The 13,637-nt window shown below is 40.3% G+C and overlaps 2 protein-coding genes across 22 annotated transcripts in view; one reads left to right on the top strand and one right to left on the bottom strand.

Annotated features, from left to right (window-relative positions):
- Positions 1 to 13,054, bottom strand: part of ATG10 (autophagy related 10) — a 227,994-nt gene extending 214,940 nt beyond the window's left edge. For 4 of the 9 annotated variants that reach the window (XM_085008754.1, XM_085008761.1, XM_085008752.1 and 1 more), the window contains exon 1: positions 12,808 to 12,840. The gene's annotated coding sequence lies outside the window, so the exon portion shown is untranslated. 9 annotated transcript variants of the gene reach the window in all.
- A 151-nt stretch (positions 13,055 to 13,205) lies between these two features.
- LOC110259416 (uncharacterized) overlaps positions 13,206 to 13,637 on the top strand; it is a 171,559-nt gene continuing 171,127 nt past the window's right edge. For all 13 annotated transcript variants that reach the window (XR_014838199.1, XR_002341795.2, XR_014838200.1 and 10 more), the window contains exon 1: positions 13,206 to 13,396. Coding sequence is in view for 1 of the 13 variants with exons in the window: in XM_085013999.1 (XP_084870125.1) it covers positions 13,380 to 13,396 (17 nt within the window). In the remaining 12 variants the exon portion in view is untranslated. The remainder of the gene's footprint in view (positions 13,397 to 13,637) is intronic.

Here is a 13,637-nt window from a genome sequence, read left to right as displayed (position 1 = left end):
ATCATGAAAGTTTACACTAAATTTCATAGGTATGTGTCTATCTGTATTTTGGGAAGGAAAGATTGTCTAATTTTCAACAGATGGTTTGAGGGGTCTTAACCAAAGATTAGGAACTTCTATGGACAGTGAGAAGAACAGTGGGGTGAGAAAGAAACCTGCAGAGCAGCAACATCTAAGAAACCTACAGAGGAAGAGGAATGAACAAAAGAGCTAAAGAATAAGGAGCCAGGCATTAGGCAGTCCTAGCAAGGGCAGTGCCACAGAGCCCAGGGATGATGGTTTAAAGAGAGCAGAGAATAACTAACAGAGAACCAACAATATAAGTAAATGTGTGTGTGTGTGTGTGTGTGTGTGTGTATGACTGGGTCACTTTGCTGTACAGCAGAACTTGATAGAACAATGTAAATCAACTATAATAAAAAAATAAAAACCTAAAAAATAAAACATTTAATTTTTTTTTTTAAATTTGCAGACTACTTTTTCAAAAAATCTGATTGAAAAGCAGACACAAATTGGTAACAGAATCAGCACAATGGCTAAAGGGTGGATGTCAATTTTCCTAAGAAAGGGAGGTCTCTCAATACATGTTTTGTTTCAATTTTGTTTTGTTTTGGTTTTTGTCTTTTTAGGGCTGCACACGTGGCATATGGAGGTTCCCAGGCTAGGGGTCCAATCGGAGCTACAGCTGCCAGCCTACGCCAGAGCCACAGCAACACCAGATTCAAGCCACGTCTGCGACCCACACCACAGCTCACAGCAACACCAGATCCTTAACCCAGTGAGTGAGGCCAGGAATCGAACCTGCAACCTCATGGTTCCTAGTCAGATTCATTTCCACTGTTCCACGATGAGAACTTCCATTTTGTTTTGTTTTTTAGGACCACAAGGGCAGCATATTGAAGTTCCCAGTCTAGGGGTCGAATCAGACCTGCAGCTGCTGGCCTACACCACAGCCGAAACCGCAACAACACCAGATCAGAGCCTCATCTGCAAATTACACTGCAGCTCACGGCAAGGCCGGATCCTTAACCCACTGAGTGAGGCCAGGGATTGAACCCACATCCTCGTGGATACTAGTTGGGTTCATTTCCACTGAGCCACAATGGGAACTATTTTGTGTGAATATATGTTTAAGCTGAGCAAAGGGGGTTGAAGAGAGGGAAGAGTTGAAAAAATATCAAAGAAAGAAAGTGACCAATGAAGCAGTATCCTGAGGGAGGTGGGAGGAGATGTGTTCATCAGCACAGAAAGATGGATCTGAACAACACAGTAACCTTGCCCCTTGCAATTGGAGGAAAGTCATTTGAGGATGAATATAAAAATTAGAGGAGTTTCAGGAGTACCCATCATGGCGCAGTAGTTAACGAATCCAACTAGGAATCATGAGGTTGAGGGTTCGATCCCTGGGGTGAAGGATCCGGTGTTGCCGTGAGCTGTGGTGTGGGTTGCAGATGCGGTTCGGATCCCGCATTGCTGTCTCTGTGGTGTAGGCCGGCGGCTATAGTTCTGATTGGACCCCTAGCCTGGGAACTGCCATATGCCGCAGGAGTGGCCCAAGAAATGACAAAAAATAAAAAAAATAAAATAAATTGTAAAAATAAATAAAATAAAATTAGAGGAGTCTCTGTGGTGGTGCAGCAGAAACAATCTGACTAGGAACCATGGGGTTGTGGGTTCGATCCCTGACCTCTTTCAGTGGGTTAAGGATCTGGTGTTGCCATGAGCTGTGGTGTGGGCCGCAGACTCGGCTCAGATTTGGCGTTGCTGTGGCTGTGGTGTAGGCTGGCAGCTGTAGCTCCGATTGGACCCCTAGCCTGGGAACCTCAATATGCCTCAGGTGAGGCCCCAAAAAGACAAAAAAAAAAAAAAGCAAAAAATTAGAGAAGTTTTTCAAATGGGACCCCAAATTAAGGAATACAAAGTCTGATGATCACAAGATTTTCTGATGCAGGGGTAGAGGACAGTGATGAACAGAGAGTGTTTGAGTACAGATTAGGAACTGCTAGTGAAAGAGATGAGAGGACAGTATTTAAAGATGAGTAGACACAGGTGGAGGTCCAGCACAGGCTGGAAAGCCTGAATTTGTAGTGCAAAACTCTGGAAAGTCTTGTGATTGCCTTCAGCAGTGCTCAGCTCCCCAAGTGTGGGAACCAGCAGAGAAGGCTGCATTGACTATTCCTACAAAGTTGAGGTTTTGCTGGGTTGAGTCATGGGAGGATAAAGGTGGAACAGGGAACAGAATATGCTGGTGAGAACAGCTCAGAGGTCCAGCTTAGGTATAAAAGGAAAAGATGCCAAGAGAAAGTTGAAGGGGCTGGGAAAATACTGCAGTACCATGGAATATTAGATACAAGAGAGGCTGAAAAACAACCACAGTGAAAAGAGGGAAATGGAAGATGGGAAGACTATGAGATTGATTGATTGACTGATTGATCAATTTGTCTTTTTTGCCATTTCCTGGGCTGCTCCTGTGGCATATGGAGGTTCCCAGGCTAGGGGGAGAATCGAAGCTGTAGCGCGAATCGGAGCTGTAGCCACTGGCCTACACCAGAGCCACTGCAATGAGGGATCCAAGCCACGTCTGCAACCTACACCACAGCTCACGGCAACGCCGGATCCTTAACCCACTGAGCAAGGCCAGGGGTGGAACCCGAAACCTCATGGTTCCTAGTCGGATTCGTTAACCACTGAGCCACAACAGGAACTCCAAGACTATGAGATTTAGAACTGGAAGAGCTCTAGCTGTGGCCATGGAAGTAAATTTATAACGTAGCTTAGAGGCAAAGGTCACTGGAGCTCACAAAGTTTAAAAAACTATCAAGCTTATAATGTTTGCTGTCTTCTACGTGGACACTAAAGTCACTCAGGATTATGCAGATAGCTGTTAGGAATTCAGAGCTCTTCAAAGAATAAAGAACTTCAACTAGGAGATTTAGAAAGACAAGGGGCAAACGGTAGAAGACAATAGAGCAGAGAAGCGGTAAGTAATACACAGTATACAATGCTGAGTCCAAGAAGAAAATTCACTAATAAACCAATACCTATGTTCATGATAGCCAGAACACAGCCTTGGATTCCTTCTCAAGATGGTATTAAAGGCAGCCACTACCAGTGAATAGTCACAGTATGAGAGAAAAAAGCCTACCTTGCCATATCTGATGGAGCTTAATTTCATGGGCCTCAAAGTAGCAGGAATACTTACATGGGGCTGGAAAAGCAGTAACCTAAAATTGGCTCTGCAGAAGTGGGGGCTGCCAGCAATCTCTACACCCTGAGTTTTGCAGGGCAGAGGAAAAAGCAGCCTCTACTCAAAGAGCTTTTTTTTTAAAAAAAAAAAAAAAAAAAAGCCAAGTTTCCTTTAAAACTGGTTGGTGTACATTAACCTGTGTAGCTGTTGACATCACGTAAGGTATGAGTGGGGACTGATCCACACTACATCCACCTGCCACTCCCACCCTGGAGAATCACAATGCATACTGTGGTGGGTAAACTATTAATTCAGGGCTTCCCAACTCTTTGGACCACAAAATTATTTTTCCCAGGAACACTTTTTAACACCTTACTCCACAGAATGTAGTAAAGGAAACAATGGGTTAAGGGTTTAGGTAAGTTTACCGTGGATATGTGTTTTTGATATCACAAGGGAAAACCTGAGAGGACAGGGGATCGGTGGGAGAACACGTTTGGGAAGAGAAAGCACCAACTACAGGAATGAGAGTACAGAAGAGATGATAAATCGCAAAGGCTCCCATAAAGGCAGTCAAATGTTTCAGGGATGTGAGTGAGATCTCCAGTTTATACATAGAATTCTGGTTAATAAGGTGCTTCAATGTAGATACAAGTTGAGAAAGTAACAGCTAAGATGTCTGTAAAAGGAAGAACAGAAGGTAACTTAGTAAAAGGAGGCAAAGGGAACAGAATGTGCAAAAGTCTGAATCTAAGAGACAGTCTGGTAACTGAAAAATTCTCCTTTGACTGAAATAGAGAGGCAAAGGAAGAGTATTCAGAAAACTCCCGATGTGGCTCAGTGGAAACAAATCAGACTAGTATCCATTAGGATGCAGGTTTGATCCCCGGCCTCACTCAGTGGGTTAAGGATGCGGCATTGCAGTGAGCAGTGATGCAGTTTGCAGACAAGGCTTGGATCTGGTGTCACTGTGGCAGTGGCATAGGTTGGCAGCTATAGCTCCGATTCAGCCCCTAGCCTGGGAACTTCCATAAGTCGCAGGTGTGGCCCTAAATAGACAAGAAAGAGAGAGAGAGAGAGAGAGAGAAAGAAAGAAAGAAAGAAAGAAAGAAAGAAAGAAAGAAAGAAAGAAAGAAAGAAAGAAAGAAAGAAAGAAAGAAAGAAAGAAGGAAAGAAAAAGAGAGAAAGAGAGAGAGAGAGAAAGAGAGAAAGAGAGAGAGAGAGAAAGGGAGCAAGGAAGGAAAGAAAAGAAAAGAAAAACGAAAACTACAGGTGATGAAGACAAGAGGAACTCTGTAGCCTGAGGGCTCAAAGGGGTTTTGAAAATGGGAGTACACAGATCAGATTTGCATCCTGGCTTCCAAAGGAGAGTAAAGATCTAACGGGCCTGGATGAAGACCAGTTAAAAGTTTCTTACAATAATTCAGGAGAGACAAAATAATGCTAAACAGAGCCAAAGATTGGCGGTAGTGTAGACGAGGTATAGATTCAAAAGACATTTTGATAGTGCAGGATACTCATTATAACAACTTGTTGATCTTGGTATGAAAGAGAAAGGTGGGAGAAAAGATTCAAGAAAGAGCCCCAGCTCTTTGCCTTAGGTAGTAATGTACTGACTAAAACAGATCCCTGGAGGAAAAGCAGGTTTGGGGAGTGAGATGGGTTTAATGCAATGTTACTGAGTGAGTTGGAAATGCCTGTGGAATATCCAAGTGAAGAAATCTAGCAGGCACTTCAAGATGGATCTGGATGAGGAAAGAGAAATTTGAACTAGAATACTGACTCTAAATCAACATTTAATAGATAATATAACATATCTGATCACTTAGAGGATACAGAATGAGAATAGGAAGACCAAAATGAAGCAATTAGAGAAATAATTCTTCCAACTCTGTGGTGACTGTGACACATTCTGAGAGATACTAAATCAAAGAAAAAATGAATTTAATACTCAAAGAATACTAACATATTTTGGAATATTTTATAAATTCCAAACAACCCTTACTTAATAACAAAATTGAACTAAGTAAAAACACTCAATTCCCTAAGCCCTCCAGTTACTTGAGGTTTACTAAACTATTCAAAATGTTAGTCGAAACATAAAATTTCACTCAATAGCCATAGTTTATTTAATTAACAGCACTGTGCCACTAGCAAGATGACTGAACATCAAAGCATTAATTAATATTTGGTTGAATACTTTTAAAATTACCTAAGGACTGGGCTTTGCTGAAGGATGTTACATACAATAATATGAACACTTATGGCTTGATTACAAAATTAGGAACTATATTATATTAAAATGATATTCATCTCAATTCAAATCATCATAATATGCTATAATGAAATATCACTAATTATTGTCTCTTTCCCCAAGTAAGAATATTTCATCAAAAATGAAAACATAATACAATCAACATTTTTATATGTACTTTTCAAGTTATAATACTTTCTGCTCCTTTACGAAATTCACAGTCTAGTAGGGACAGAAATTAGAATCTTAGAACATCCTATTATGAGATGACTGAAATTATGGTCAAAAAATGGAAATAACCACAGTTTTAGCTTATTAAGCAATAATGGCAAGAATAAGCCTAATTTTGCAAAAGAAAACTTGAGACATGGGAACTGCCTACGTTTCCAGACTTCAGCTATCTTCCGACCAGAGATGACAGCAGAATACAGGTGAACTCTCTCAGTAAAAAGGCTACTTCCAACTCTAATTTTATCCTAAACAGTGAACCTCTCATCTCTTATTATTAAGGAAAAGTAAGAAATGAGTCAGAGCTCTTTCGTGTCATAAAGTATAAGTTGTTAATACATCTATTTTGCTTGAGTTTCACTCTTGCTGAACAACTATTTCATTTTTTTTTAAGCTCAAACAATCAAAATCTTATTTTAACTGCTTCAACACTGGCTAAAGATTGGAATGGCAGAATAATTTTTTTTCTTCACCAAGTGAAAGCAGTCTTTCTAAACTTGAGGTTAGCTAAACAGTATAAAGAAGCTTATTCTGCTGCTATTTAATATATCTTTTCAGAAAAGAGCACCCATGATTCTAACACTGTGTATAATCTTTGTTCAATGATCCTCTTTAATTAAAAACAATTTTTTTCACTACAACCCTCCACATTTTTTATGGGAATTTTAATGTAATATGTGGGGAACTGATTTTTTGATTTGGGGCTTTGGGTTTTTGTTTTGTTTGGAGTTTCTGTTTCGGGGGGCTTTTTTATGACAAAGAGAACATTTCTTAAGATGAATCTATAAATTAATACATATATATCAGAGCCATAAAATACTTTTAAGAAATGTAATTAAGCCTCCCCAGAACTTAAGATCATTTACAAAAATGTGATTACAGAACATACTATGACATTAAAGATCATTTTTAAATAATAAAAGTAAGTAACTTCCTCTGTACTTGTCCCTCCCTGCAGCAATTCCACATTATAAGTAGATTTAGACTCTCTCCTAAAAAAACACAAAGCAATTACTAGCTAGGGAGGTGAACTCAATTTATTATTTTTATGAGAATTTGGCTTGAATGCATTTTAGATTAGTTAATCACTTACCTATCAGGGTCCTTGGGCAGGGATCCTCAAATTTTAGAGAGCAAAGAAGCACCCAGGCTACCAATTTAAATGTGGAATCCTAGACCCAGACCAGAAAGATTACCTGATTCTGAAGGCCCCAAAATAAGCATTTATAATTAGCACCAGAGATACTTTTGAGAAGGAATCATACTAGAACACTGAGACAAAAGGCAGATCTTTTAAATTAGGGTATTAATGAGCCTGGATTTCAAGGCATTTGGCACCCTGGGTGGGGCACAGCAGGCATGACCCTGGTAATCCAATAAATAACACAGGAAGCAACAAAAGACAGGAAGTTAGTTTCATCTTGACAGCAGCTGATCAGCAGGCTCAGAACTCCCTCCTTGCCTTCCCATTGAAATACATAACCCATATCAAAATTTAAATAGGATACAACACGGTATCTAAACTAGAACTGAGGGATTTTTTTTTTTTTTTTTTTTTTGTAGCTTTATTGGTAGCTGATGCTTGCTATGGCCTTGCACAGCACAAGGTCCAGTTAGTAAGAGGGAAGAAGGCATCTCATTCTCCTCAATTCTGTATTTCCTTCAGGAAACAAACAAAAAAAAAATAGCTTGTGGTGCCCTCTCCACCACTAACTTCCAACAACCATTGGTAATTCTCTTTCAAGACCATTCTCTCCCAATAATACGATGTTCACAGCCAGAAGTGGAAGGTAAAGCCAAGTGCAGAACTGCATGCAGGAATGTCAAGTCAGCAGTAGGTAGCTGTGGGAACAGAATGGGCCCTCAGAAGAAAACTGTCTCACTACTACTCTTTCCCCCCAGAATACTCAAAAAACTATAAACTATTTCAAATTACACAAATATACTCCCCTCATCAGAGACACAGGACAAAATAATAAGAAAAGAAGGCTTCTGAGTACAGACAGATCTATCATTCATAAATTGAGCTGCATTTGCCAATAACAGAGAAGAATTCCCCAGCAACCATATGTGAAGGGGATGCAAGTAGCTTGGTTACTCTGACAAGAATGGGCAGCACCATTCCTACACAAAGCCAAGATGAAGCTTGTTCACCCTAAGAGGAACATTGCCATAAAGAGGAAGAGAGGAAGCTTGCTCTTATAATGGTCTTACACTGGGAATTAGGAGAAAAACTTAGAAATTAGCTACTTAACTTTCCCAATTGAAAAAGAAAAAAGAAAAACACCACCTCAGAAAGTAAGAGATAAGAGGGAAAACAACAGCTAAGATTAAAAAGGAAAGTGAGGAAGAAAAAACTGGAAGAGAATTCAAACATACAAGAGTAGACAAATTCTATAAAAGAAGCAAAAAACAGGAGTTCCCATCATGGTGCAGCAGAAATGAATCTGACTAGGAATCTTGAGGTTGCCAGTTCAATCCCTGGCCTTGCTCAGCATTAAGGATCCTGCGTTGCCATGAGCTGTGGCTTAGGTTGCAAACATGGCTTGGATCCCACATTGCTGTGGCTGTGGTATAGGCCAGCAGCTGTAGTTGCGATTGGACCCCCAGCTTGGGAACCTCCATATGCCACGGGTGCTGCCCTAAAAAGCAAAAAAAAAGGTATTTAAAAAAAAAGCAAAAAAGAGAAGTACAAAAGCTGGAAAAAATAAAACATTTTAGTATAAACAAATGCTCTCCAAACACAAAGAAAAAAGACCAAAATGAAAACAATTCATATTGATTGATATGAAGGACAGAGAACACAGATCCAACCTACAACTAACTGGCATTTCTAAATTGAAATCATAAGCAAACATACAACTGGAAAACTTCCTGAGCTGGGTAAAAGAAAGATATAAAAGATTCACTTCTATAAATTGAATGGGTTCAATGTTTCTGAGAAAATTTTCTGGGAAAAAAACCTATGCCTAGAGGTAGCCTATGGAATATCTTTACTTAAAGAAAAAAAAGGAAAACAAAAATGCAGAAAAAACAGATTACAAACAAAGTAAGAAAAAACAGGGTAGCCTCAGCCAAGTCCTCCACAGCAAGGAACACCGGAAGATGAGAAAACAGCATCTAAATGGCTGAAGACTTGTGACTTATGATTTTATATCTCAGTCCCCAACACCTATAACAGTTAGGCACAATATAAACATTAAATAAAAGTTGCAAGGAACAAAAAAAAATTCAAAATTTTATATGAATTTAGTTTAAATATCTCTCTCTTTATAGCACCTTTCTTCAATTTAACTTTCAAGTATAGTTAGCAGTTGGATGTTTTATAAGATTATAGTTATTTTCCATAAACAAGACTTCTCTGCAAGCTCATAAGAGAAATTGTTTCTCTGCTAGTGATGATTTGAACTGATCCACCAGCTCAAACTCTTTTGCTGCCTTTGAATAGTGGAACTTATAAAACTAACTCTAGTCAGGACACAGGCTAATTACCTCAGAACCAACAAGGAAAGGCTTATGTATGACCTTGGCCAAAGACAGTCAACAAATAAGATGGTACAAAAAAGATCAACACTGTATCAGAAGCTAAAGACTCAGTGCTTGTTTAAACAGTCTGAATATAAGCTAGAGCAATGTGTTCTTAAAACATATTATCAAGTGCTATTATTGGGGGGAGGGGGGAATAAATTGTTGGACATTTTTGTAATGGAAGAGCCATTCCCTTTAAATTTTTCTTCTTGCAAAGTCTTCAATAAAGGCTAACGTGCCCTCTTACTTCCACAACCTTCATTCAATTACTCAGCACCTACAATATCCTAGCACTTGCTATGTGTGTTCTCATGGGAAAAAGAATCAAATTTTTTTCTGGGAAAATTGAGAAGACCCAAAAAAGGGAGTCTGGAAGACTTGAATTCAGTTCTTGAAGACATGAACTTAGAAATCTGAATAAGGACCTACCAAATGAAGATAAAGGCATGTCAAAAAGATGGAAGAGCCCCTGTAAGACAAGACCTAAAAAGTATATGCTAAGTTAAAAAGAAGAAAAGTGGCAGTAGATAAAGCATAGACTACAAAAAAAAAAAAAAAAAAAAAGCATAGACTGTGTAAAGTCTATGGGTAGATAAGGTCCAAAGGTTCCCAGCATCAGGAGGAACCACTCCTGAAAGGGTTCTTTGGAAATAAGTAGGATCACGCAGAGTTGTCACAACGGGGGGGGGGGGGGGGGGGGGTGTGGTTTGCTACCGCCATTTAGTACTCAAGACCCAGGTATAATATGCATCCTACAATGTTCAGAATAGTTCTGTAAAAATGACAGTAAGCACCCTTTAAGAAACACTCAGAAGTAGGTTAGGGCTTAAAAAAGTTTGGGGAACTTAACCCTAAGGTTTCTTAGCATAACTTTGAAAACTGTGATCAAAACCTGCATTTCACTCACTAAATATTTACTTCCAAAGAACCTGTGTTTTTCCTGAGCAAGTCATTGGTTATGTTTCCTTCTTTCCTCTGACTATCATGAAGCTCAAAACTTAGCCTGTATCCCACCACTAACAATTATCCAACTGGTCATAGCATTTATTTGAGCAAATTGCACCCCAATCTCATCTTTCTATTCAAGTTTCATATTTTCATGATTCTGATTTATCTTTATTTGTACGTTCTTATATACAGTTGATAAGCTACCTTAAATAATTTTAGAACAAAATAGAGTGTACATTTTAAAATATAAGCAGAAGTAAAATGGAAAACAGAAAACTAGATAGTTATAGGAAAAAAACATTTTATACTGAGCTGCCAGTATCATCCTGGAGGAACTTAAACAGACTTTTTAAGAAGAGTGTAATATATGGTCTTTGCCCTCAACAGTTTGTAATCAAAGAAAAGAACATTAGAGAATAAAAGACAGTTCAAATTAGTGATATACTATACAACCACTTTTTAAGGATTAGTATGGATTAAATAATAACAGCATATAGTGAACTCTTACTATGTATCAAAAACCATATTGTTAAATTGTCATAGCAACCCTATGAGAGAGTTACTATGATTTTCTCCATTTTATAGATAAGGGAATTGGGACACAAAGGTTAAGTAGTTTGTCCAAGGTAAGAGCTATTAAATGTGGCAAACTGACCTAAGACAGTGCCGGAAAGGAGTAACATTTCAGATAATCCTTGAATTATAAAAGATATTGAAAGGCAGAGATACTACAAAAAATGATGAAGATGGGGTCAGGGGTTGGGGAGGGCATTGGCAGTGAATCTAGGAACAGGTTGAAAGAAGGAAGAGTAGACAGGTAAAGAGCCTGACTGGAAAGTGTGGATTAAGGAATACAGGAATATGGGGGTGGAGGGGGTGAGAGAGCAGTTTCTAAATCACCTTAAAATTCTAAAGAGAGTCCATTTAAAACAGTGGACAACAGCAAAGTATTTTAGGTTCTTGAACTCAGAAGAGATGATTAAAAACTTTTTCTCCAAAAACTATTACATGACAGTGAGAGGAAATAACCCTAACTTCAAAGCTAAATTCAGGATTCTGAGTGCTGTAAACCTATAGATCAAGCATTTTAAGGCCTGGGATTCCAGGTACATCAAAGGAGCCTCTGGTTCTGCAATTTCAGCAGTCTCTCCCTAATCTAGATGCTTGTAGGTAGTGTTTATTCTCCATTTCCCTACTTTCCAATTTTTTTATACCCAGTCCACACCACAGCCACAACTCAGGATCCTAACCCACTGAGTGAGGCCAGGGATAGAACCGCATCCTCATGGGTACTAGTCGGGTTGGTTTCTGCTAAGCCACAAAGAGAACTCAGGCTTCAAACATATAAATAATCAAACTGAGCCCAGGCTTAAGAAAACTACTTATAAACTTTACCCTATTTGTTTTTCCTAAGGCGTTGCTTATCTTTCTCAGAAACTTGAAAGCATTATCTTCTAACATTCTATACCCAGTGAATCCAGTTTAAAACTAGGGAAAATTGTTTCTACTAGTTTCAATTAAATTACCAACAATTTTCAAACCTTGTAATAGCAAGACTCTAATTTGCATTTCTCAGTACTCAACATTTATTTTTTTGGCCAAGTTTTCACTTTGTAAAAGTCTCTTCCTGTCCACATTTGACCCTTCAAAAGCAAGAAGGAAGGTTTCTATGTGGGATCCTAATAACGTAACTGAGTACTACAAAGGGCCTGCCTATGTTTTCCAATTCTGAAAAGTATAAACTGAGGTTTTGCCACTAAAGACTGGAGGTCATTGGCAAGTACAGTTTTTGAAAAGCTATAAACATGATTCATACAAAGTGAGCCTGTGGCAAGAATTTACTGAACTCATAATGAAGGAGCAAGATGAATGGTAAAAATTATAAAAATCTTGGAAATAGAGTAATAAAACTACAACCTTCAGTAGTATTTTTTTTTTCTCCCAGTCAGAAATTGCATCTCCATTAGACAGAAAAATGTAACTGCAAAGCCTGGGCCCTACTCAATACTGTCAGGCAAAAGTATAGTCTTCTAATAATTACTTGATTCAGGCAAGCCTGTTAGACAAGGCTCTATTTTGACTTTGAAACAACATGTAGCTATCCTTTTGCATTTTCAGAGATGAGATGTTTATAATTTTCACAATGGTGAAAACTTTTCATCACAAAAGTTTGTTTTCATAAATAAGTTAACTGCCCCCCTTTCCCCCTCTTTCATGATTTCTGATACTATGAGTAGATAGGTTATTTGGAATTAAAAACTCCTGCTACTTAATAAACCTAAAACTTCAAATTAAGTGGGACTTGACCATTGGAATCGCCAGAAACTTAATACACTTTCAAGGTTTCGAGGCAAAAACTCTCTATCCCGGTACAGGATTCAAACACAGTACTGTAACTACCTAAGTCAGGGTAAGGTGTCCATAGCTGCCCAGGAGCGCTGTCACACCAGCACTAGCGGCTCGCCCCCACGCCGCAACTCCAGCGCGACCCGGCCTTCATTTCACTGACCGAAGCCCCGCTTCCTCGGTCTTTTGTTCAGAGTTGGATTGTTTCCCGCCCACCCGTACCCGTCTTTCCTCTCTATCCTAGGAATGGGGTTAGGACCGTGAGGGAAACAGAGCCGGGAACAGGCGAGCAGCAAAAGCCTGTGGAAATACTCACCCCGCTCCACTCGGCCCCTGACCCCGGTCGCCCAGCCCAGCGGGGGCGGAGCGACGGGGCTGGGGGAGGGGAACCGGGGAGAAGGACCTGACGCTGTGCGAGGTACGGCCCAGTCAGCGGTCCCAGAAAAAAGAGTAATGGGCCTGGGGGGGTCAAAAGGACGGAGGTAGAAGAGCAGAGCCAGCAGCTGGGACGCCCACCACTAGACAGGTCCTACACGTCCCTTAGCCGCCATCACCGAAGGCGACCCACTCAGAGCATGCGCAATGCACATCCCGCGCACCCTGAAACACAGCTCGCGCGGGCGGCTGACGTCGTGAGCTGCGTGCATTGGGCAGGGGCCAGGGGGCGTGACCTCCCTGAAGTATGCGACGGCCTCCCCCGAGGCCCCGCCCAGCAGTTTGCGGACCCAAGGGCCAGGCGGCGACTGTTTCCTCGGCACAGCACAAAGGCGGCTCGTGAAGAGAGGTGTGGGCAGGTAGCTGAAGTCTGGGGGAGGGCGGTGCTGGCGGCTTCAAGAGCCTCTGCACACGCCCCTCCAACGAACAGCCAAATGTCTGGAAAATAAAAGGATGACCAGTGGAGAAAGGTAGGGCAAAAACAACGGAACTGAACAATTCCGTGCCCCTAGAATCTTCCTGAGAGGTTGGAGAACCGTGCCGGCTCTCACAACGCACACTGCAAAACTACTGTAAACACATTAAGCACAAGCACGACCCCTTTTAAAACTTAAGGACCGAGATGGAAGTTAGGGATTCGTAAATTGACAGTAGTACTGTCTGTGGCACAAACTCGGGGCAAGGGGAGGGAAATCTAGCAGCAGAATTAAT

This window comes from Sus scrofa, chromosome 2 (assembly GCF_054392235.1).
Source record: "Sus scrofa isolate SSC_HxYL_T2T_F1_AM1 chromosome 2, Sscrofa_HxYL_maternal_Yorkshire_Landrace_v2.0, whole genome shotgun sequence".
NCBI lineage: Eukaryota > Metazoa > Chordata > Mammalia > Artiodactyla > Suidae > Sus > Sus scrofa.
Note: the sequence above shows the minus strand (reverse complement) of the source record. Positions and strands in the feature narration are given on the sequence as shown.